The 26,043-nt window shown below is 35.9% G+C and overlaps 1 protein-coding gene across 9 annotated transcripts in view; it reads left to right on the top strand.

The window, feature by feature from the left end:
• LOC308636445 (ATP-binding cassette sub-family A member 6-like) overlaps positions 1–26,043 on the top strand; it is a 54,136-nt gene that overhangs the window by 24,183 nt on the left and 3,910 nt on the right. For 4 of the 9 annotated variants that reach the window (XM_081271916.1, XM_081271919.1, XM_081271920.1 and 1 more), the window contains 19 exons: positions 2,219–2,335; positions 3,537–3,720; positions 4,113–4,279; positions 6,320–6,453; positions 7,705–7,842; positions 10,137–10,244; positions 11,299–11,469; positions 11,690–11,803; positions 14,338–14,457; positions 15,790–15,867; positions 17,037–17,128; positions 18,009–18,135; positions 18,706–18,823; positions 21,555–21,646; positions 22,075–22,259; positions 22,793–22,868; positions 22,945–23,039; positions 24,973–25,092; positions 25,272–25,412. In XM_081271916.1, the coding sequence (XP_081128042.1) occupies positions 2,219–2,335; positions 3,537–3,720; positions 4,113–4,279; positions 6,320–6,453; positions 7,705–7,842; positions 10,137–10,244; positions 11,299–11,469; positions 11,690–11,803; positions 14,338–14,457; positions 15,790–15,867; positions 17,037–17,128; positions 18,009–18,135; positions 18,706–18,823; positions 21,555–21,646; positions 22,075–22,259; positions 22,793–22,868; positions 22,945–23,039; positions 24,973–25,092; positions 25,272–25,412 (2,377 nt within the window). Of the gene's footprint in view, positions 1–2,218; positions 2,336–3,536; positions 3,721–4,112; positions 4,280–6,319; positions 6,454–7,704; positions 7,843–10,136; positions 10,245–11,298; positions 11,470–11,689; positions 11,804–14,337; positions 14,458–15,789; positions 15,868–17,036; positions 17,129–18,008; positions 18,136–18,705; positions 18,824–21,552; positions 21,718–22,074; positions 22,260–22,792; positions 22,869–22,944; positions 23,040–24,972; positions 25,093–25,271; positions 25,441–26,043 lie in introns of those variants that run through there. The other 5 variants (XR_014019415.1, XR_014019416.1, XR_014019417.1 and 2 more) reach the window with 5 other exon arrangements.

The raw sequence follows: 26,043 nt of genomic DNA, 5'->3' as shown, positions 1-26,043 counted from the left end.
CTAACTTCATTTTGGGGCAGAGAAAAAGTATAGGGAGGCATTTGCTGGTACCACTACTGGAATATGCTATGTAGCTAGAGTTTCTGTTGTTGATGTCCCAGCACACAGCAACCTTGTTAAACACATGCCAGGCCTCTGGTACTCTAATGCCATGCCTATGTCCATTATAGGATATGTGACTCCAGGTCCCCTGAAAGCCACAGGTAGGCCATAGGAAATCACAGTGCTTGGTAGAGCCTTGTCCATCTATTTCCTTTCAGTAAGGATGGTGGCCCATAATCCTCCCATTCAGAAGGTAGAATGAGGGAACCTTCTCTATGAAATTCACAGTTTCATCCAAGTACCCCTAGGAAAGAGATACATAGTAAACAAATGCTTATTGTAAATTCATTATCTGAAAGAAACTACTTCAGGCACTAAAAATATAGATTAAATGAATCCCTACACTCATGGAGCTTACATTCAACTGGGTGGGTGAAAGTGGGAAAATAAATAGTATAATAGTTGTATGATAAAATAATAAAGCTACATGAGTTAGAGTGGTGGCTGTTGTATATTTGGAGTTTATGTAGAGTAGTCACAGAAAGGCCACAAGAAGGAAATGGTCAGTTGTTCTTCAAGTAAAGGGTAAACGTATGTCTAGAGGGCAGTGATGAGGGAGGAAAGTGGTGAGTAGGGGTGGGTAAGGTGGTGAGGTTAGATGGACAGTGGCTCTCCATCTCCATGAGCCAGAGAGGCTTTTGTGTTGACGTTGATTGATTAATGAGGGGTTGATGTGATATGACTTTTATTTTCATTCTCTGGATAAAGAAGATCTCTGGATGTAGAGGAACAAGAGTACACACTAGGAAACTGGCCTCAGGGCCACTTCGGAGGTAGAAATAAAAGATGATATTGTATAGGCTAGATGATAAGGATGTGAATGTCTTTGAAAGGTATTTGTTGGTAAAGCTGGAAAGCCTGACTGATGTGTCTTACACACATGAATGTGAAGAAAAGTGTGAAAAACTAAGCGGGACTTCTAGAATTTTGGCTTGAATCACTGGGTAGAAAATGGTGGCATTTATTGAAAGTCATGGTTGGAAGAGTTTGACCAAAAGCGGCAGGAAAAATCAATGTTCTGTTTTAGGAATGGACACCCGCAGATATCTTTTGACTTCTCAGTGGTCAAGTATATGGTTGTCACAAGGACATTAGAAATAAAAGACAAAGTGAGACTTGAAAATTTGGGAGTCTTCAGCATATAATGAATTGGGGACCAGATATGCATGTATGTAAAGAAAAAGCAGTTTAGGACTGAAACCTTGGAAGAGAGCAGAGTTTGAGAAGCTAGGCAGGATGTCAATTGAGAGTTCTGAAAGAAGCTAGAGGAAAAATAGTATAATGTGTTCATAATCTAGAGGGAAAATGTTTCCAGATGTGGGACTGGTGATCTGTTTTGAATGCCACAGGGTTAAAGAAAAGAAAAGGGAATGATTGAGTTAAAAGGAAACAAGAAAAATAAAGACTTGTTCACTAAAGTTGAAAATGCAAAGATTTTCGTGACCTGAAATAAAGAAAATTTTTTGTGGAAGCATATGCATAGCATTGGGATTTGAGGGTGTTAAGTGTAGCTAGGAGTGACAAATAAAGGCAGAGAAATCTGTGGAGGAAATAATGTTGTTTTGTTGCTATTGTGTGTATTTGTTCAATGAATACTATATAATTTTGGATTGTTGTTGGATGACCCAGAATATATTGAATAAACTGAGGATGGAGGAGAGAGAGAGAAAAGACCACTTTGGGAAGTCTTTGATATGCTGAGACTGGAAGAAATTTGGGACTTAGGTGAAACAGGGATACCTTTTGAAGGAACAGCTGCAAGTCTTTCACCCATACAGAAGGAAGACCCAGGATTTAGAAAGAGGTATATTTGAATTTATAGTGTGAGGTGAGGAAATAATGGTCTTCCTGATTGCTCATATTTTTTTTTCAAGCAGTCTTCAGGATATTTGTAAACTATGGGTTGAAGATACAGAGAGGCTGTTTGAAGCACATGTCTGGAGACTCAGAGATTACATGCCTTTCAATAGAATTTTGCTTTTGATGATGACAATAACAATAACCTAAAGGCATACATTTTATGAACAATATTATACATATTTCAGATAAGTGCTAATTTACTAGGTTTAGCTACTGATGTTTTCAAGAATGTATATTTTCTTGTCTGTTGCTTTAGACCTTTTCAGTGATATTGATAAGTGTTCTGGCCAGGGTATGATGAGTTATGACATCTCTATGTCAACTCTGAATGAGGTCTTCATGAACCTGGAACGAAAACCAGCCATCAGACAAGGTCAGATCGTTTGCATATTTCACAGAAAGTAATTTCCAAATGATCATGTGTCAATTTAATATTTATACTATCTTTTGCATAATTCATATTAAGGACTATGAGTTTTTCCAAATTTGGCTCTGCTGTTGAGATGGGATGCTTGCTGACCCACATCATCAGTAGGACTCAATACAGAGCCCTTCTTGGCTTTTACCAAATCTCTTTTGAAATCCATCAACTTCCTGTTGGGTAGTTTTCCCCCATCCTCATGTGCTCACTACTGCTTTAATGTTTTGAGGTTGTGAAAGATCTTAATTAGAGGAGTGAAGTCAAAGAAGATATTTGTGATAAAAGATGTTCTTAGTTTATTAATGCAAATTTAATTTCAGTAAAGTCTAAATAAGGAGAATTCTCAATTTCAACTCCTGAATATCTAACTGACAATAAGAGCTTTCATTCTGGGTGCTCCTTCTATGCCCGATAGCTTAATAAAAGTATGGATATACATTCATATACATACAGTATTACTTCCCACCAAGTGTCATTGACACCATCTTACAGATGGGAAAATAGAACTAAGAACAGTTAAATGACTTTTCCAATTCATGCTACTTGTAAGGCATGTCTATGGGATTTATATAAAAGTTTGGTTGTTTCAGAGCTGATGCTGTCCCCCTAAAATCCTAGATTATTGATAACTTTCTAGCAAATATTGAGGCTTTAATGTTTGCTATTACTATTGAGAAGTTTTTTTTAAGTTCTCAAATATTGTTACCATTGAGATTGGCTTTTCAAAAACTATATATACCAGAATCACCCCTTTCCTGAGTTCTTCTTTTGGTATGTAGTTAGTATGTTTTCCCACTGAGGTCATAGAAGTTGGATATTATTGTATGTTTCTTATATTGTTTGCATTGTACCCACAATATTCCAAAATATTTTTTATTTAAAAAGTTTTAATATGCATATCCATTGGTAATTATAACTGCAGAAAGAAAATATTGAAGAGTGGGGATATATAAACTTAATATATAATTAAGTTTATGTTTAAACTTGTGTAAATAATTGTATTGAATAATTCTTTTCAATAAGACGATAACAATGAAACCAAAAGTAAAATAATTTTAAATACTTTAAAGAAGAAAATTACTATGATGCCCCAAGATGGCATTAATAATGTGTGTGTGTGTGTGTGTGTGTGTGTGTGCGCGCGCACCTATAGATTTTGAACAAACAGACAAGATAAGAGACTCAGAAAGCCCAAGTGAAATGGATCCAGCTTGCTCTTCTCTCCCTGAAGTACACAAGTCTGTGAGCGACATGGGCCTCTGGAGAATGCAAGTCTGTGCGATAGCACGGCTCCGTTTTTTAAAGCTGAAACGTGGAAGAAAAACACTTTTGACCCTGTGAGTATCAGAGTGTTGTGATTTTGTTAAACGAGGAGTTTCAAAAAAGGCTCAAACCAGAGGAGAATTTAAAACTAAAACACAATGCCCAGCATTTATGCTGGAGAAAAGGTAAATGTCGCATTGGATTTTACTGACCGCAGGAATACCTGTAGATTAGCTCTTGATCAGGTTCATACATACAAGTGCATTTAGTTTTCATAGTTGGATGACCCACTGTTCATGCAGCATTGACATTTTAGACCTGGGTAACACGATGAGACAAGGCTCAGAATGTTTGTACCTGGAGGAATTATCCTTATAGATATGCCACACAACAAGTGGTTGTGGAATGTTTTATTGAGGAAATAAAATTGCTATAGATTCATATGGTGATTTTCTTTATTGTTTAGGATATTGGTTTTTGGAATTGCACTGTTTCCTTTGATTATGGAAAGGATAGCAAATTCTATGATAAATGAAAGTACAAACTGGGAGTTTAAAACAGAATTATATTTCCTCTCTTCTGGACAACTTCCTCAGGAACCTCGTACCAGCCTCTTGATCATCAATAACACAGGTGAACAGGAAAACAAAATTTACATCCAGAAAGAAGTTATTTTTGTTATCAAATAGCATATGTGTTAGAGGAAACAAATCATAGGAGAAGAAAATATACATTTATAGGAAGTACTTTATGAAAAACAGTGAATATTTGCTCTGAGTTTAGAGATCAAAGCATGATGGGGACAAGTGTGAATGCACCTGGGTCACTATTCAATCTGATAGAAGTAACTTATCTATATGATAACCTGAAGCTATGAATTAGAGAGAAATAAACTTTTATCTTGGTGGAACCACTTCATTTTCAGATTTCTTTACAGCAGCCTAACTTATACGATAAATATGATACATGCTGATTGACATGCAAAATGGCCTGTCTACTACACCCCACACTCTACTACTAATTTAAATAGGATTCAGGAAGACTATTTATTTTATTATGGCAAAGACTGGGTAATTGGTTGTTTCCTAAGTGTTTGATTAACTTAAAGGGGAAGTTTATATGTTTCTACTTAAGATGTTAAAAATAAATATAGAGTCAGAGTTCTTTCTTGATGGATTCCTTACCCAGTCCAGTTTCACATGTATTTATGATTCAGGGTTGTAGATATTTCCTCTCTAAACAAACATGGTCTTTTCATTTCTGTTTCTCATTGTTCTTATTTTCCACTTGGGTTTTGGAAAATAAATTTCCTCTCTGCCTTAAAATGAATTTTGCTAATTGTACATTAATTTCTAAGATCTAGATTTTTTTTTAACTTATGAACACTACAAGTGTTGACTCAGGATCTTTTTTCTCTCCAGTCACTCTGAAGACAGTGTTAGGTATTTGGGGCCTTAAGTTTGGGACTTCTGTGCCATTGTGTTCCTCTTTCCTTAAAATCTGGTGATTATTGGTAGCATGTTCATGTTTTCCTGTGGTCCCCGTTTGGTTGGATCCTGCTGTGAAGATGGAGAGGCATGTGTGGCTGTCCCAGGATACAAGGAAAGCTTGTTTTCCATGGATATGTCCTTCCTATGTTGGGAATTTTGAATTTTCCTGAAGTTTGACCCTATTTGTCCATTCCCAGAGCCTCCTCCATGCATCCCAGCATGGACTCCGATTTCAAGCTAAAATATGGCAAACAAGCTTCTTTTCCTTTTTTTCCACTCCATCTTTCCCTGATTGTGGGTTGGAATTACTTCAAGTCTTGCCTGACTCTAAGAAATACTGTCTCTTAGAAGGTAAAAATAGTACTCCTCCCTGAGACAGATGCAATATTGCCTGCTCTGTGAGTCATAAGGAGAGGCCTGACTGGTCACCTTGCTCCAGGTGTGGCAAACTGGTTAAGGACCCTGACTGTGGCTTCCATGCCCACACTGTCCCCTTCTACTCATTTCCTCTGAGCTTTGATATCCTGGAAGCTGATTTTACCTTGGCAGCTATTGGCTTCTTTGTGCTCCAGGCTGTGTGTTTCCTCAGCTCTTTTTTCTCTTTCAAAGAATACCATTTGCTGCATTCTTTAGGAGCACATTAAAATTTTTGGTCCAATAGCGGCCCTCTTCTTATTTTCCATTTAATTAGAAAAAAGTACATATCCATGCCATATACAGGAGTGCAATATATATGCAAATATATTAAATAAAATAAGAATATTTCTGTATCATACATGTACATTTATATGTTTATTTTCTATTACTTCAAAGAATAAAGGTGAGAGGAGAGTATTATCATCAGGCTGGACAATCTAATGTACTCCTATAATAATTGTATCTCCACAAATCACCAGTTCAAATGTATTTTTTAAAATAAAAGTCATGAAATAGAACTACTTTATTTTGATGATCACACATCAATTTGCATTAAAGGGAATTAAAAAGCTAATTCATCATAGCATAATATTTGTTAAATAGAAAATGGTAGTGAATGATTTCTTTTTTGTGGCCCAGTATTATTGTGATATCTATAGAGACAGCATGCTGTAAGTAACAACTTTATGTACAGGGTTCACTAGGAAAACATTTGTAATCTATTTACTCACCTTTATATGGCCTTTTGTTATTGATATCCTACTAGAATCAAATATTGAAGATTTTATACAGTCTTTGAAGCATCAAAATATACTTTTGGAAGTAGATGACTTTGAAAACAGAAATGGCACTGAAGGCCTCTCATACAATGGTGCTATCATAGTTTCTGGTAAACAAAAGGTACGTTTGTCTCTTGAGTTTTGCCTTTATGACTGCACACAAATGCACAGAAAGTGCTATATTTTAACTCTTAAAAACTGCAGAAAATCAACCCAGTTAGTATATAGTAACTTTGACTCAGAAAAACATTTTTAGTCCACATTGAATAAACTGTGATGTTAAAATGGGTGTTTTTGAAACATTTTTCTCCTCTTAAAGTATGTAATTTTTTTATATTTGAAAGAAACTAAATTTAGTCATATTGATCAAACTCAATGAACTATTACATGTTAAAATTATCATATAATTATGAATTTAGAAAATCAATTTAATACCTAGCATTCTGTATGATATGTTGATAAAACATACTATACTAAACATATACTATACTGTAGTATACTAAAAATATTATAATATCCAAACAGACTGTTGGAGAGAAAAGTATTCCTTATATGCTATCTTAATGTGTTTCAATTTAGGAAAAAGTGAATGAGCCATAGAAATCAAGGAACCAGATGAAAATCTATCCTAATCATAAGTGGAACTCTTGCCTCTTACTTTAGTAAAAGCAAGGTGCCAAAATAAATACAGTTATCTTTTTGTTTCTTGCTATAAAGGAAATTAAAACAAAATATTTTGAAAATGTATCATCAAACTCTACCTAAACTAAATGGATTATGAAAAAATGCAGTCACTCGGCCAACTTTAGGAAACAACTTTGACAGCTGCTTTATCTTAAATACTTACTGCAAATGTTTAAACAACTTGAACCTCTTGATGAACACATGAGCATTTTCATCAACATGAAGTACATTAACCTTGTCTTAGAAAGGGTGGAAATACTTCACTGGCAGTGTAAACATGAATGGTTTATCAACTCTATGTGTATCTCCTACTGAGATAAAATTCCTATTCTTGCTCATCATGAACTGCCTAGACAACAAAAGTTGAAACCTCCTCGTGAAGACACAATGGGAACAAAATCATAGGCATTTAGCAAAACCAATAAAAATTTGCATGAAATGGATGCTGACTCTGTACTATCCACTGTGCTAGGGCCTTTTATATATAATCTCATTAATCATGTAATGACCTATTTAGTATCCTCTTTCACAGATGAGGAAACTTTTGCTCAGGAAAGTCTGTTAACCTTGAAGATGGACACATTGCTGGAATATGTGGCACTTCAGCTTCTTATACATAAAAACTGTGCCTTTGTTCTTCTAGGACTTAGAATTAGACTTATTGATGTTGTTTTTTGTTTATTTTAAGGATTATAGATTTTCAATCGTGTGTAATACCAAGAGGCTGCACTGTTTTCCTATCCTCATGAATATTATCAGCAATGGGCTACTTTGGATGCTTAATTATACACAGTATATTCGAATTGAGAGAAGTCCATTTAATCTGGTAAATATTGAATTTAGTGATCCTGAAATTAAGAATTTGAAAAGTAACCCATGTTTGCCCTCTTTAAGGTTTAAATATGCATAATTAACTACTCGCCCTAAAAATTATTATTGTGTCCTAACATTTTAAATATGTTAATCAAATAAGATGTGTTTTTTTTCTTTCTAGGTTATTATCAGAGAAATTTCATCAGTGAATACTTCTGAATATTTTGTCATATTCTTCTGGGGGATGCGCTGGAAAGTCATAGAGACATTCCAGGAAGGATATTAGGGAGGGGACAGAGACAGAAAACACTGAATTAGAAATCAGGAGCCTTTTACATGTTCCTTTAATTTTATAAATTTAACATAATTTACTAATGGAAACTCCATTGACTATGTGAGTTAAGTGACTAACATGGATGAGGATTTGCCAGTCCTGGGCTGGAATACTTTCTGATTCATTCCTTCATGGTTCCTCTGTCGCAAGGGTTTCTTATGCCCATGAGCTGCACTTGCAGGATTTGGGCTACAGCCTGTCTTCAGACAATTAAGGAAATAATGGTTGGAGACAGAAGAGCAGAGGGCCCTCCACACTGAGCTCCAATCTAATCACCTCCTTCCTTTGTCTCTGCAGCCCAGAAGTGACAGTGGCTTCCCATTTCATCATTCTTCTTGAATGATGATCCCCCATATAACCCCTGCATGATTATTAGAAAACAATAAGTATTTGAGATCCTATAGTTTTCTGGTTGTTACCAAAAAGAATCTCTCGAAACTGATTCCAAATGTTTCACACCAAAAGTTTAGAAGACCAATCAGCAGGATTAGAAATAGACCAGTTAAAAGGAAATTTCACTTTATGACAAAGGTGTTGAGTTCCATTTTGGCTCCATTGCATGGTTGTTACACTCAAGTGCAGATTTTCTGTAGATAATGGGGAGAATGGGAATGGTATAGATTTGAGAGGTGAGTAATGTCTATGCATCCACGAGTTGAATGTGATCAGGGGGAATACAGGATGGTTTAGCACAGAAGTGTCTGAAGGGAACTTTTCTGAAAGTGGAACCAGTGGGTGGCAGAAAGGGACAGTTACCCTCTCTTGGTTATTCAGTTTTCTCATGTATTTGCCTATTTGCTCAGGATCAAAATGGACCTAAATTCCATGGCTACTCTCTTATCACACCCCATCCCCCAGTCGCATACTCTTTCATTCCTATGATGACAGTAATGCATTTTCCCACCTGGAGAAAAATTGGAATTTATAGACACAGACTCCAAAATCTTAAAATTTGAGAATTGAAAAATTATTCTGAGACAGACTTGTGTTGTTTCCCTAATTTTATCCATGAGATAGTCCTGTATACTGCTTGGGCACAGGCCCAGTCTCAGACAGACACTGATTTGGGGGTAGTGATTTAAATTTTATTTCCTCAAAGATGCATTCATTGGCACCAACTTTCCTTTTCAGCTCTGTGCTAGAGAATGTATCCTCCCAATTGCTAAGGACTTCACATACCCATCTGTGATTTGCTGAGAAAGACATGTTGCCTAGGCCTGAGTTATCTGTTAATGAAGAGTCACAATTCACAAATTATTACTATTTTTTATCATGGTAAAAAACATAACATAAAAGTGAACATAATAACCATTTTAAAACATACAGTTCAGTATTATTAAATACATTCACATTGTTGTGAAATAAAGTTCTAGAACTTTTATGTCTGGTGGAAGTAAAACTCTCTATCCATCAAACAGTTCCTATTCCTGTCTCCTCTCCTGCTCCTGGGGAGGTACCATCACTCTACTTTCTATTTCTATGAATTTGACTACTTTAAAAACCTTAATATTTGTCTCTTCTTGACTGATTTATTTCACATAGCATAATGTCCTCCATGTTCATCCATGTTGCAGCATGTTACAGATATTCTTCCTTTTTAGAGCTGAATAATGTTTTATCGTATGTATATATACCATGTTTTATTTATCCATATATCCACTGGTAGACATTTGGGATGGTTCCATCTCTTGACTATTGAAGTAATGGTGCTATCAACGTAGTGTGCACGTACCTCTTAAAAACCCTGCTTTGTGTTCTTTTGGATGTATACCCAAAAGTGAGACCTAAATCATTTCTGACTTGTCTTTTTCTTAGAGTTGAAGCCTCACATCAAGTAATAAGAAATCACTTCCCCCCCTTGGATGACTGTAAACTAGAACTATATTTTGACTTCTCAATATTTCAAAAAGCATATTCTTTGATTAATAGTGTATGTTTCATGAAAAAATTTACTATTACATTTTTGCTTCCAGAACCATCTGTACGTCTGGACTGGGTTGCCGGATGGTTCTCCATTCATGTTTTTTGTTGTGTGCTGCCTTTCTCCTTACATCGCCATGAGCAGTGTCACTGATCACAAAGTAAGAGAAAGTAGGGAAGTGCAAGGATTTAAAGTAATTGTTTTTTTTTTAATGCTCTGTGTTCAAAATGTTTTCCCATGAGAAAAATGCTTAACTGTATTTTAATTCAGATCATATTGTTGTTCATTATTTCTAGCAAGTTAAAAACTTACTTTTAAAAATGCAAAATACTTTTTACTTCAAATTTACAGCATAAGTGCAATGATTTTTTTTGACTCGGTGTAAACCCTTAAAGAGCAATATTATATAAAAAAAAAATCTTTGGACTACATTATTTCCTAATTCAGGAGGAAATCATTGATGTTGAAATTGAAGACCAAATTTAACTTGGGTTCCTTCTGCATTCTGTACATGTAATTTTATGTTATATTTGTATTTAGTTATGCTCATAATCCAGACATAACATGAAAGTTAGTTTTAGATAAGACTGCTTTCATCATCTTGAGCCAGTAACTCTATGGAGAGATGAATACACAAAGGAAAATTTATGTCCTTCAGGTCACAAAACATTTCTTTGGAAGGGGCTTAATGCTTTAAAAAAAAAAAAAAAATATATATATATATATATATATATATATATATTTTAGGTGGACACAAATATTTTCTTTTTTTAAAAATTTTTACGTAGTGCTGAGAATCAAACCCAGTGCCTCACGAGTGCTAGGAGAGCGTGCTACCACTTGAGCCACATCCCCAGCCCCGGAGCTTAATGCTTTGAGAAAATATCTGAATAGTGAATAGAAAATAAATAAAATAAAACCTACCAAATAAAACAAAGCACATTTTAAAAATGGCCACTTTTATGTAACTGTATCTGTAGACCTCAGTTTCCTGACTAATATGTAAACTATAAATACACAGTATGCAAATAGTAAACACACATACATTTATACACACACATATAGCATAATAATTATATGTATTTATATACACTACATATTATTTTTTAAAAATTAGAAGGTTAGATTATATATCTTAAAAATTCTTCTAATAAATTTCTTTTTTATTTACATTTTACTTGAACCTATAAATATATTCTGTGTTCTCTCATCAGAAGAAAGCTAGTTCTCAGCTGTGGATTTCAGGCCTCTACCCCTCTGCTTACTGGTGTGGACAGGCAGTGGTGGATGTTAACCTCTTCAATTTAATTCTCCTTTTAATGTATTTTGTTTGCATAACAAACAAAATGGGCATTTCTGTTACAAGTCAAGGTATATTTGCTATGGTAAGTAACATATTACATAGATTTTTAAGGTAATTAATAATGAATTTTAACATTAAGTTTTCTATAATAATGGTAATTTCATCTTTATTTTACCATAAACCAAAAAAATGCTTGCAAAGTTCATGTGCAACAAAATATCTTTAAAATATTTGTAATGTGATTTTATTTCTTCAGATAATATTTCATTTTTTGATCCTAATATTTTTTTGTATTTCTTCAGGTTGTTGTATCACTTGGTTATTCAGCTTCTCTTATCTTCCTGACATATGTGATATCATTTATTTTTCGTAAGAGGAGAAAAAACAGTGGCCTCTGGTCATTTTGCTTCTATGTTGTAAGTGCACATACATTATTATACATACATAGTAGAGATATATTTATTTCTGAACTGTCAATGTAATATCCCACATAGTCATCTTTGTCTTAAGTAACTTGTCTTAACAATAGAAGTTAAATCTCAAAATCCAAAATGCTCCAAACCCAAACATTTCTGGTCCCAAGAATTTCAGATAAGGGGTACTTAAACCTGCACTTTAAAATTGCACTGTTGAAAGGAGGGCAAAGGTAACTCATGGTATCAAGTTAGTGATGTTCCTAAATAATTTAGTTACAACCCTTTCAAGAGAGTTCATGAAATACTTAATAGAAGTCCTGAAATATAAAATACACTATTGAGTGTATAGATACTTCACAATATAGGGCTTCCTGGCAACACTAAAACAAAAACTCATCCTAGTCTCACTTGTTTCTAAATGAAAACTTATGTTTAAGTCTAAGACATTAAAACTTACAAATTTACAACTAGAGTTTTGAACTCCAATCTTGTATTTGCTGTGTGGTTTTGAATCCTAACATCTCTTATGTCTGACTATCTCTAACATCTCTGAACCCTAGATTTCTCATTTATAAATAGAAGATAACAGTACATTATAGAGTTATTGTAAGGATTAAAGTAAGTAATTCAGGTTTTATTAATTCCTGGCATTTATGTAATATTCAGTGACCCTAGAAATTAGAATTTTTATTCAAATCGTACATTACTAGATCTAGCAGAAGTTTTAATGCTTAATACATACTTGCTGGCTGATAAATTGACCCTCAAAACAGAAAAATAAAAAGTTATTTTTATCCTCTTCTCCCATTTACCAGTATTCTAAAAGAAAATGAGTCTATTGCTATGAAAATGCACAATCTCAGAAAAAGCACTTACTTGGAATTGGGACGAAATGTATTAGGCAGGACAGTGGCAAAGCTTTGTGATAGTCTAGGTGAGAGGCAAAATGGTAAGATGGATTTTTAAAATAACTGCCCATGTAACTTTCAATTTATACAGGATTTACACATTATTATTGTTACCTTAGCTTTAAAAAGCTCATTCCTCTTTTTATCCTGTTATCTTGGGTTGAAATGAATACTGGGTCAGGAAGTCTATTTGGTCATTTTAAATATTCCCTTAATCTTCAATCTCTTCATCTATTAGAAATTTTCTTGTGAGACTAATAGTTGGCAAATATTTTATATTCTATAAACATCTTCTCGCTTTTTTGATTGTTCCCTTTGTGGTGCAGAAGTTTCTTCATTTGTTTTTTTTATGTTTTTATTAATTCTGGATTAATATCCAGAATATATAAGGAACTCAAAAAATTTCACAACAAAATGACAAGTAATCCAATAAAAAAATGGACAAATGATATGAACATATACTTCTCTGAAGTATACAAATAGACAACAAAAATCCAAAGAAAGGAAGGAAGGAAGGAAGGAAGGAAGGAAGGAAGGAAGGAAGGAAGAAAGAAAGAAAAAGGAATGAAAGAGAGAGAAAAGCTCATCATCCATCAGGGGAATGCAAATTAAAACTATTTTATAGGTGGATGAGGTGGCAAATGCCTACAATCCCAGCAGCTGGAGAGTTTCAGGCAGGAGGATATCAAGTTCAAAGCCAGCCTGAGCAACTTAGCAAGGCCCTAAGCAAATTAGTGAGACTCTGTCTCAAAATAAAAAGGGATGGGAGGGTGGTTCAGTGTTCAAGCACCCCTGGGTTCAATTCCTGATGCAAAACAAAACAAACAAACAAACAAACAAAAACCAAAAAAACAAAACAATGAAATTTTGTTTTTTGCAGCAAAATGAATGAACTTGGAGGGCAGTATGTTGAGTGAAATTATCCAGACACACACACAAAAAAACAAATGCCATTATGTTCTCTCTCATATGTAGAAGCTAAAAATATAGTTACTTTGGATGTAGATTAGTGATTACTGGAGGTTGGAAAGGATAAAAAAGGGAAGGCAAATAAAGGCAGTTTGGGTAGCAGGGACCAAAACAGAATAACTTATGGTGTTCCACAGCTCAGTAGGTTGACTAAAGTTCACAACAATCTATTATGTATTTTATGAATATCTAGAAGAGAGGAGTTCAAAGGCTCCAAACATAAGGGATTCTCCTGATTAGGCAGTACATGCCATATTCATATGTTCAAATACCACTGGGGCTGCAGGTATAGCTCAGTAGTAAAGCACATACTTAGCATGAGTGAGACCTGGGTCCTGGGTTCAATCCTGGGTTCAATAAAAAAGATGGAAAAGAAAAAGAAAGTCACAATGAACACATTAATATGCGCAATTAACACATATTAACGAAGATAAAATTAAAATTTTCTGTTGGGAAGTTAAAAAATCATGTATATTCTCATTAACAAAAGCTCCTCCTCTTTTTTTCCTCTGGAAGTGGACACAGTGATGGCATGTAAGTATGTTTGCATATGGTGAAATTCTGATATATGTGATAAGAGCCTTTATGCCTTAATGATTTCTTAAGTGTCTATGGGCTGAGTGTGTTTGATGTAATACATTTGGACTTCCCTTGTAGGTCTTGACCGTCATGCCTTACATCATTTTAATCAGTGACTTCAACATAACTGTGATCATTGTCAGCATGGTGTTACTTCCATCATCTACTTTGGAAGTATTTCTACTCTTCCTGTCAAAGGTAAAAAGTCTTACCATCTGTGTCCTTGATAATGTATATGTAGCCTATGGAAGTGCTTCTCCAAGATCTACAAGGATAGAAAGTGGATTAGTTTGAATTGGAAGTGATATAAAATGACCATGAGGTATTTCTCTGGGATGACTAAAATGTTCTAAACTTGAAGTATGATTCTCCACAGCTTTGTAAACTTACAAACATACTGGAATTGTGTGCTTAAAATGGGTAAATATTATGGCATGAAAATTGATCCTCATAAAGCTGTTAAAAAAAATCCTTCTCCTATGCAACTTGCAAAAATATATGCCCCATTAAATGCTATTGAAATCTAACATCAGATTTAAAAGAGCTCTCTGGGTCAATGGGTATTCATTATCCACTCTGAGGATAAATTCATGCATCCTTCCATCTAGGTATTCAAAAACAGGTATCAAACACTATTCTGCTAAGCATTAGGACACCTGATGAATAAGATCCCATAGTCCTTCCTTTCACAGAGTTTAGAGGAGACAAAGATCAACTTCTAGAAAGTGAACACAACAAACCTAAAGGTTACAAAGGAGAAGGGCAGAGGGCCAAGGGAGAACATGCAAAGTTCAGGCAATGTGCTCTGGAAAGTCAGAATTCTTCTGGGGACTCGATGTTCCCATACATTCCTAAAGGATAATTAAGAGTTAATGTGTCAGGGAGTGAGGCAGGGAATAAGCATGTTCTGCAGAGGGAAGCAAAGGCATCAGAACAAAAATACTTCTCCATCAACTGAGGGATGTCTAGAGTTCTTGACTGTATACTTAGCCCTTTGCTTAAAGCATTTTGCTTTTAAAATACAAGTAGAAACCAGCAATGGGAAATCCATTAATCTAGATCTATCACATATTAGGAGGAATGAGTTACTCTCTGAATGAATTGACTGATGAAGAAAGAATAACATGATAGTGCTATTTATTATGATGGGAAATGTTCACCATGTAGGGAGAAGGGACCCTGTGAATAGGCTTTTGTGGGACACTATTTTCACACTGCCTACATCTCTCTCTGCCATAACTTCAGTGGAATTTAAGCAAATGTTTTGTTTTTTAAACCTAGAGTTTTTTTTTTTGTTTTGTTTTGTTTTGTTTTAATTAGAGGAGAGGAGGTTGCCTGCTCATTGAGAAATAGAAAGACTTGAGTAGGAGGCTTCCCCCTTTCTCTGCTGAGAATTTGTCTCTAATGTGCATAGAGGAATTGAGCTTAATGAAGAAATCAGTCAACTTGTGAAATTTCATATTATTTAAGTACAAATTATAAAGGAGATGATTTTCACTTAGCCCCCACACCTTTTTTTGGCCTTTTCAGAGAGCGCAGGAATACCATGAAGAATTTCAAGAATTCAAATTTCACCTGAGTGCTGTTGATCTTCTAGTGTGCCTAATAGTAAGAGGATCTTATTACCCCACCACATACTCTTTTGAATGGCTGTCATTTACTATAACTATATGATCTTGTCTAGGATATACTGGCTCTGAAAGTGTTTCAAATAAAGTCTTAGATAAATCAATTACATTGGATATAAACTTAAACCTTAGTATTACTTCTTATATGCATGACTAGAATGTATAAGACCAGAATTCAACATAAAATTAATTTTTGTTTCTCCTGTTTACTGCTTCCACTGTATTTAAGAAAGCTTGTAAAAAAACACAGATACAATATAAATTAAATCTTTTGAAATTAGATGAAAAGACAAAAGTTGAATAAGAATGAAATAGAAAAATGATTATGTTAGCAATTTCAGGCTGAAAAAAACTACTATCTTTAAATACTCTGTGTCAAACTTCTCTAGGTGTAAAAAAAACATAGACATCCCTGTTCTCAGAGACCTTATATGTGGGTGAAGTATATAGGTGATAAGCTAATTAAATTATACGTACTGTGTTAGATAGGTGGCCAGGAAAGGCTTGGAGAAGAACATTCCAGGAGATGGCAGGAGTGACCTTTGTTTGTCCCAGGGTCATCTGGGAGGCCAGTGTGGTTTAGGCAGAGCAAGCGAGGGGCAGAGTCATAGGAGAGATAGTCACAGAGGCAGTGGAGCAAGTGTAGAGTTGGGAGAAGGGGCCACACAGAGCAGTCTGGGCCACTCTAAGGACACCAACACTACTTTGAGTGATGGAGGAGTCTGAAGGGTCTTAGGCAATGCGGTACAATCAGACTTACGTATTGAAGAATAGCTCTGGTGACTGGTGAGAAGGGATGTGTAGGTGAAGAGGAGCTGAGAGAGACCAGGTGGGAACATGTTGTAATTATCCAGACGACAAATAATAATGACCCAGGAAGGAATAACACAGTAGGGGGGAGAAGTAGTTGACTTATAAATCATTTTGAAGATGAAGCAGGCAGAATTTACTGACAGACTGAATGCGGGTTGTGAGCAGAACAAAGGAGGCAGGTTCAGCTAAGACAGATTGTGACTGAATAACTAGGTTTGCCCACTGACTTATAAGAATTCACAACAATGTTACCTGACAAACATCACCAATTTCACATGAATGTTTAAGTTACATTTCTGAACTGATGTTAAATAAAACTCTTTTCTTGTCTCTTAGCCTTATGTCCAGGCTTTGCTATTGGTGTTTATTCTAAGATGCATGGAACTAAAGTGTGGACAGAAAGTAATGCGAAAAGATCCTGTTTTCAGGTTGGGAAATTTTAAATTTCATATTTGATATCATACTTTAGTGTTCCTAGATGGTGGCATTACTATCATCTTGTGATTATGGATGTATGTGTACAATCTAAGCAGTGTGATGTTTGGCATTATGATCAATGGATTTCTGATTTACTGCCAGGAATTCAGAGTCCTGTGAGAACTTGGCCTCTAAGCTACTGAGGGAGACTTTAGTTTCTCAAAAATATGACGAGCATCCAAACACACCATTAGCCCATCCAAGAATGTGCACTCTTGAACAGACTAGGTAGGATGAATTGATTTAGCAAAGTAGTTCATAGTATTTCACAAGTGGAGGGACTCTGGAAAGACTGAACAGTGAAAGATGTTGAGACAATGGGCCTGATGAAGATGGGCTCAGAGCAAGCAGAGGTCTGAGAATGAGTTGCATTGTCAAGAGGAAGGGGAAGTATTTGCTGATGAGTTTGAAAGGTCAAATCCACTTACTGGAAGAGAGGGATTCTGGCTAGTGGGACGGGAGTTCTCAGCAAAGCAGAAGAAACACTGGCAGTTATAATCACCACCAGTCTATTGAAAGAAAGGACACTTGGAAAATTACAGAGACACTGACTTTTTTTTCTTTTGGTACCAGGGATTGAATTCAGGGGTGCTTAACCACTGAGTCACGTCTCCAGTGCTTTTTTATATTTTATTTAGAGACAGGGTCTTGCTGAGTTGCTTAAGTCCTTGTTGAGTTGCTGAGGTTGGCTTTGAATTCTCAATCCTCCTGCCTCAGCCTCCTGAACTGCTGGAATTACAGGCATGCACCACCACATCTGGCTGAAACAGTGACTTTTGATATGTCTTTGACAAGTGGAAAACCACATGTAACATTTCAATTTTTCCCCAGAATCTCCCCACAAATTCGAAATGTTCAACCTAATACAGAAACACATGTAGATGAAGATGAAGATGAGGATGTTCAAGCAGAAAGAATGAGAGCATCCAGTGCCCTGACCACTTCAAACATAAATGAGGTAGAAAAGCAAGAAATGAAGCATATGTTACTGGAAATACCCAAGAAGTATCCAACTTAGAGTTCCATATCTTGGTTTTCATTTTGAATGTTTGGAGTTTGGTGTGTTTTTAATCCTTAAATATGCAGACACTTCTTTGGAAGATAAAAGAACACAAAACATAATGATTTTATTCTTCTTTTGAGAAAATGAGTTTTGACAATTAGTGCTTGCATTTTAAAACTGAACAAATCTTCTTGAGTTGAATAATTAATGTGAGATTTGTTATAAAATACTAAGTGGAGATTAAGATTTTAAGGGTTAGTCTTTCATTCTGTGAGTTGGAGGTTGTGATGTTTCCATGAGCTTGGCCACTCTGTTCTGGCAAGGTCATGAGCTGTGTTCCATGAAATTCATATTTTCTCAGTCTATTTAGAAATAGGACACTATTCATGCTAATGAATGCATATTACATTTGTAATAAACATTATGGATTACTCTTTCAAAATATGATCTTGTCTATGACATATAAGTCATGAAAGGTCCCAGCAGGGAGATCATAGCAACACATCATGCTGTTATCTTTTCTAGAATCCAGTTATAATTGCCAGATGTCTACACAAAGAGTATGCAGGCCAGAGGAAAAGTTGCTTTTCAAAGAGGAAGAAGAAAATAGCAGCAAGAAATATCTCTTTCTGTGTGAAAAAAGGTTTGTAATAACCACATTTTTAAATGACACTTGTATTTAGAAATATCCACTGAACACCTATGCTGTCAGCATTGTTTAATTTGCAGACCCTTCATTCACTCATTTTTCTGACATACTTTTTAAGTGTCCCAGGGATTATTTTAGGATCTGGAAAAATAATTATGGAGAAAATAGGCAAATATTCTAGCCTAGCAAGTTTTACATCCTACAAAAGATCCATAAATAAAATAACTTACAAAGAAAATTATCAGATATCAAGTAGGTTAATTTGGAAAACTGAAATATTTTAAATGACATGAATGATGTGGAACAGTGTTTGGTTAAGGTCAGGGAAGACATATTAGGGCAGTGACAGTAAAGCCAGATCTGGTGATAAGAAGGTGTGAGCCCATGTGAGCATTAAAAGATAAGAGTACCCAGGTAGAAGAAATTTCAAGGGCAGGGACTCATATCAGCACATCAGGAGAATTTGTGTCTCAGAGAGGCCAGTGGGTGCATCTGAGAATAGAAAGGAGGAAATCAAAGGATGGGTGGGGCTGGGTGGGATAAGCTTTTAAAAACAGTCAGAATATTTTTTATTTGCATTTCTCTAATTCCTAGAGATGATTAACACTTTTTCATATATTTGTTGATTGATTGTATTTCCTCTTCTGAGAAGTGTTTGTTCAGGTCCTTGGCCCATTTGTTGATTGGATTATTTGTTTTTTTGGTGCTTAGCTTTTTGAGTTCTTTATATACCCTAGAGATTAGTGCTCTATCTGATGTGTAAGGGGTAAAGATTTGCTCCCAGGATGTAGGCTCTTTGTTCACCTCACAGATTGTTTCTTTTGCTGAGAAGAAACTTTTTAGTTTGAATCCATCTCATTTATTGATTCTTGATTTTAATTCTTGCACTATAGGAGTCTTATTGAGGAAATCGGGGCCTAATCCCACATGATGAAGATTAGGGCCTACTTTTTCTTCTATTAGACTCAGAATCTCTGGTTTAATTCCTAGGTCCTTGATCCACTTTGAGCTGAATTTTGTGTCTGGTTAGAGATAGGGGTTTAATTTCATTTTGTTGTATCTGTATTTCCAGTTTTCCCAGCACCATTTGTTGAAGAGGCTATCTTTTCTCCAATGCATGCTTTTGGCACCTTTGTCTAATATAAGATAATTGTAATTTTGTGGGATCTTCTCTGTGTCCTCTATTCTGTACCATTGGTCTACCAGTCTGTTTTGGTGGGTGCCAATACCATGCTGTCTTTGTTACTATTGCTCTGTAGTATAGTTTAAGTTCTGATATAGGGATGCCACCTGCTTCACTCTTCCTGTTAAGGATTGCTTTAGCTATTCTGGGTCTCTATTCTGGGTCTCAATATTTCCAAATGAATTTCATGATTGCTTTTTCTATTTCTATAGATACTTTTGTGCTTTTGATAGTATGGTTATTTTTATAATATTAATTCTGCCTATCCAAGAGCTAAGATATCATCTCATTCCAGTCAGAATGGCAGTTATTATGAAGACAAACAACAATAAGTGTTGGTGAAGATGTGGGGAAAAAGGTACACTATACATTGCTGGTGGGACTGCAAATTGGTGCAGCCAATATGGAAAGCAGTATGAAGATTCCTTGGAAATCTGGGAATAGAAACACCATTTGACTCAGCTATCACTCTCCTTGATCTATACACAAAGGACTTAAAAACAGCATACTATAGGGACACAGCCACATCAATGTTTATAGCAGCACAATTCACAATAGATAAACTGTGGAACCAACCTAGATGCTCTTCAATAGATGAATGGATAAAAAAAGTGGCATATATACACAATGGAATATTACTCAGCAATAAAAGATAATAAAACCATGGCATTTGCAGGTAAATGGATCGAGTTGGAGAAGATAATACTAAGTGACCTTAGACAATCCCCAAAAAACAGATGCCAAATGTTTTCTCTGATTCAAGGAGGCTGATTCATAGTGGGGTAGGGAGGGATAGAAGAACTCTAGATAGGGCAGAGGGGTGAGAGGGGAAGGGAGGGCGCAGGGGTTAACAAGGGATGGTGGAATGTGATAGACATCATTATCCAAAGTACATGTATAAAGACATGAATTGAACGTACTTTAATACAAATACAGATATGAAAACTTGTTCTATGTATATGTAATAAGAATTGTAATGCACTCTGCTGTCATTTATTTTTTAAAAATCAATTTAAAATTAAAAAAAATTTTAAAAAAGAAATTCATATTTCATTCCAAGTTAAGGACTACAATTGGAGTACTTTTAGCATGCCTGTGTCATTGTTTAATTTATATTTTGAGAATACACATGCTGGCTACTATTTGTTCCCGAATTTGAGTAGGGGGCAATTTATATCTGCTTGGATGAATGGTCATAGTAGTTTGGGCATGGGTGATTGGATTTGGGATGAAGAGTCCCTGAATTCCCAGGTATAGGAATCATTTATGTCTGTACTACTATAGAAAACAATTTGGGTACATTTTTAATGGAAATAGGAAGTCTCAGTGAATAAAGATAAATGTATTGACATCAACTTCACAAACTTTTTGCTAATATTTTATATAATCATAAGAATTAATGTTTTGGCAACATTGATTACATATATATTACAAATTATAAAATGACACCGTCAGCTGCACAGATGTGATTACATTGAAGAAACAGGTTTATGTAAACTGTGAATTCACTTCCACTATTAATAAACTGATTCTTTTTTGCAGGTGAAGTTTTGGGATTGCTAGGACCCAATGGTGCTGGTAAAAGTTCTTCTATTAGGATGATAGCTGGGATCACAAAGCCAACAGCAGGACAGGTACTGAGAAGCAAAGAAATGCCTTCCAATCCCAGCACAGAAATTTCATGATCAATATAGGTTATATCATTGTAAGTCTGTAGTTCTTTGTATTTTGGATATTTTAATTTTCCCTCTTTTATTACTTTTACCAGGCATTTAAAGGTTTATAAAAGAAGTTGGGATGTCCCCAGAAACAAAGTACCTTTTCTTCATCACAATATCTTGGAAACCCCTGAGGCTTATTATATCTCCCAGCCCCCTACATGTCAGAATGTAATTTTATATTAATAGAGTACATGCTTTCTGTAATAAATATGAAGCAATTTCTAGGGTATTCCTTGGATGATCTGACAGTTTAGGCATTTTTTAGCCATGTGTCAGTTTTTTGATTACTTGTACCACTGGAGAAAAGGCTACATTTTTTTAAAACTGTTTTACCTTTGTAGGTGGAACTGAGAGTTGGGGAATGCAAGTCATTTCTGGGTCAGCAGGGAGATAGCATGGTCAAGTTCCTGGGGTACTGTCCTCAGGAGAATGTGCTGTGGCCCACCCTGACAATGAAGGAACACCTGGAGGTGTATGCCACCGTGAAAGGGCTGCAGAAAGAGGATGCTGCCATTGTCATTTCACGGTACAGAGAGGTCCTGCGATTCCTTTTTGCCAAGAGGCAGGGAAGCTGTATCATTGATGATGAACTCACTAATAAAGAGTGGAGAGTGGGAAGGCATTCACACCTTTTCAGAGCATTGGTGGTAGAACAGGGGTGAAGGACAAGACGTGGTTTCCTGCATCCCTGAAAGAGGGAATTTTAAAAAATGATTACATAAATTATTGCCAAGGAATAAGTTAATGAAATCATGAATAACCATTCATTTCAGTTTTTCTAATAAAAAACTGGAAACTGAATAAACATCCATTTTCAGTTTCTCATTCAGATTTCTAGAATTCTAATTTTTCTTTAAAACTCTTTTTTTTTTTAGTTGAAAATTATTGTGTTCCAAAGTAAATAGTTTTTTTTTCTTTACCATGACTTAAAGTGTTGGGCATGACTTAGCATTTTAAGAATAGTATGGCCATACGTTCCTTCAGTTCTGTTAGAATCGTAGACTTGCATTTTCCAGAAATTCCTGATTGTCCTTATATATTTATCCTGTTTTCTATCAGACTAGTGAATGCTTTCAACCTGTATGAGCAGCTAAATGTTCCAGTGCAGAAATTAGCATCAGGAACCACGAAAAAGGTACATGTGATATTTGATGTTCTTCTCAGGGCTTGCATGGCATGAAGCCAAACAGGGGTGTTTCTCTGCATTGCAGCTATGTTTTGTGCTGAGCATCCTGGGAAATTCACCCATCTTGCTTCTGGATGAACCCTCTACAGGCATAGATCCAACAGGGCAGCAACAGATTTGGTGAGCATTATCGTAGGCCTCAGAGCCATAAGTATAAATGTTGTGTGAAGTTGTGCTTATAAACTGATCTTGGAAATCATCCCCTCAAATCTCTTGGTCTGTGATTCAGTGGAGACTGTGTCCTAATCTGCTGCTATAGTTTGGATCTTGAATGTCCCCTAGTGGTCCCTGAAGGCTTGGTCACCAACCTATGATGCTATTGAGTGGTGTGACCTAGTGGAAGAAAGTTTGGTCGTTGGAGGCATGCCCTTGGATGGGACACTGGCATGCTGGCCTCTCCTGTCTTCTTCCTTCCCAGCCACCTTGAAGTGATCAGCTTTTCTCTATCACATGCTGCCATGTGATCCATGATATTCCACCCTGCCACAGGCCCCAAAGCAACAGAGAAAACTGATCATGGACTGAAACTTCCGAAACTGAGCCAAAATAAACTTGTCTTCCTTTTAATTTTATACTCCTAGGTATTTTTCACAGTAATGGAAAGATCATGTGTTAGTTATTCATCAGCTATCATTATAATAAATACCTGAGAGAATCACCTTTGAAGAGAAGAGATTTATTTAGCTCATCTCTTTGGAGGTTCAATGCATGATCACTTGGCCCCATTGCTTTGTGCCTGTGGCAAGGCAGCACGTCATGGTGGAAACGTGTGACAGAGCAAAACTGCTCACCTCACAAGCCAGGGCAAAGAAAGCAAGAAAGCAAGAAGGGAGCTGAGGTTCCCCAATCTCCTTAGGAAGACAAGCCCCAAAGGACACAAAGACTCCCACTAGGCACCCCATCTCTTAAAGGTCCCACCTCCTCCCAGTGGCACCACCCTAGGCATAAAGCCTTTAACCTATGGACCTTTGGGGACATTCAAGATTCAAACCATACCAAAGATAATTCCTATTATTGAGCCAAAAAAAAAAAGTTTGCAAATATGTGATCCTAATCTGCATCATATTCTTATAGTTTTTAGGCTTTAAAAAGATCCTAAATATTTTGTTGGAGTTTTGGAGTTTGGGGTATTTTAATTTGGAATATATTTTAATTGTGCCTTTTAATTTTTGAGATTATCTTTTTCCTTTATCTCCTTCTACTCTCTTTTCCTAGAGACTGTTAATTTACTGACATCATTTCCTTTCTTCCCTCTTTTTAAAAAATACTTTTTAGTTGTTGAAGGACCTATATTTTACTTACTTATTTATATGTGGTGCTGAGAATAGAACCCAGTGCCTCACACGTACAAGGCAAACACTCTACAGCTGAGCTGCAACTCCAGCCCCTCCTTTCTTCCCCTTTTAATTTATAAATTGTTTATTCAATTTTCCAGTCTTTTCCTCTTCTTACTTTATTTTCTATGAGTTACTCTCTGGATTAATAAAACCTTCAGAACAGTTTCATATTTGTGACTATCCAATATTTTTCCAACTTTAAAAAATCCTCTATTATGGAAATTTTATGCAAATGTACATAAAATGATTTACAAATCTGTTATATCCATCACTGAGTTTCAGTAGTTAACAATATCAGGCCATCTTGATATTTAACTAACACATTCACCTACTTCCTTTCCATACCCTTCAATTATTTTGAATGAAATATGAGGCAGCTTATCCTTTTTTTTATAAATATTTCAGTTAGTATCTTCAAAAGATAAAGAGAATTACTTAAATTATTTTATAATTTAATAATAAATAATAATTATTAAATTATTTTTAAAAGGTATAACAACACTATTAGCATATTTAAAAATATTAAAAACTTTTCTTTAGGTTATCAAAACATAGTATTCACTTTTCCCTGATATTTTTTAATTAGGATATTTTTAAATTAGATTTAAAAACTTATCTATGAAATTTCTCCGTTTTGCGCGTTGTCTCTCTCGCGCGCTCACTCGCTCACTGTTTTTCTGTAATTTTATTTTAAACTTTGTCTTGGCTCACTTCAGGCAGGCAATCCAGGCAGCTGTTAAGAGCACTGAGAAGAGTGTCCTCTTCACCACACACTACCTGGCCGAGGCTGAGGCTCTGTGTGACCGTGTGGCCATCATGGTGTCTGGAAGGCTGAGGTGGGTGTCACTCCAGAGCCTGCACTTGACACCTAACACAGAATCCCTGTGGAAAGGGCAGAACTGCAGTGAGCAGCTGGAGCCTTTCCTTTCCCTTTCCACTACCTTGGAAATTGAAGAATTGCATCCAAATGTTAGTGGTAGTGTTTTTTCCAACATGTTCTCCTTCTTACCCATAGATGCATTGGTTCCATCCAACACTTGAAAAGAAAATTTGGCAAAGATTACATTCTAGAACTCAAAGTGAAGGAGCCTTCTCAAGTACCTTTGGTCCACACCGAGATTCTGAATCTTTTCCCTCAGGCTGCACAACAGGAAAGGTGAAAAGGGTTCTGACTTTGGAGAAAGGTGTGGGCTTTACCCTCAGGCTTCTTTTTTGCTCTGGGAGAACTTCATTGTGATTTCACTTCAAATCATAGTTAGGGACCTCAGGAAAGGATTTGTTGACTCTTCCTTATTAGAAAAGGCTTGGGACTTGTCCTGTACCCCTTCACAATATAAAAGAAACTGCAATCAAGATAAAGAATCTCCCTTTGATGGAATTTTCATGCTTTCATATGAAGAAAAGGAGTCTGTGTGTGTGTGTGTGTGTGTGTGTGTGTGTGTGTGCGCGCGCGCGCGCGCGCGCGAATGAGATTGGGGGAGAACAAAAAGATTGAGTGGGAGCTGATTTTAAGACAAGTACATCAAAGAAACAGGATATAAAAATTGCTATTTTTATTTTAGCAAAGTGAAAATGTAATTGACTATCTAAGGTATGCTTCAGGGCATGTAACTCAGTCATGTTCTTAGAATTTTGGTGTCATAGATTAGATAAGAGGTTTTGATATACATGGGAAGACCATGGATGGTAAGATGGAAGGAGCAGGGACTGGTCTGTAGGGAGCCTGTCCTGTGGGTGTGGTCAACCTTTGGGCAATGTGGGAGCACCAACCTCGTATTTGGGAAAGA

This window comes from Spermophilus citellus (assembly GCF_964194105.1).
Source record: "Spermophilus citellus genome assembly, chromosome: 17".
NCBI classification, from domain to species: Eukaryota; Metazoa; Chordata; class Mammalia; order Rodentia; family Sciuridae; genus Spermophilus; species Spermophilus citellus.
The sequence above is the reverse complement of the archived record's forward strand: the minus strand, read 5'-3'. Positions and strand labels throughout refer to the sequence as shown.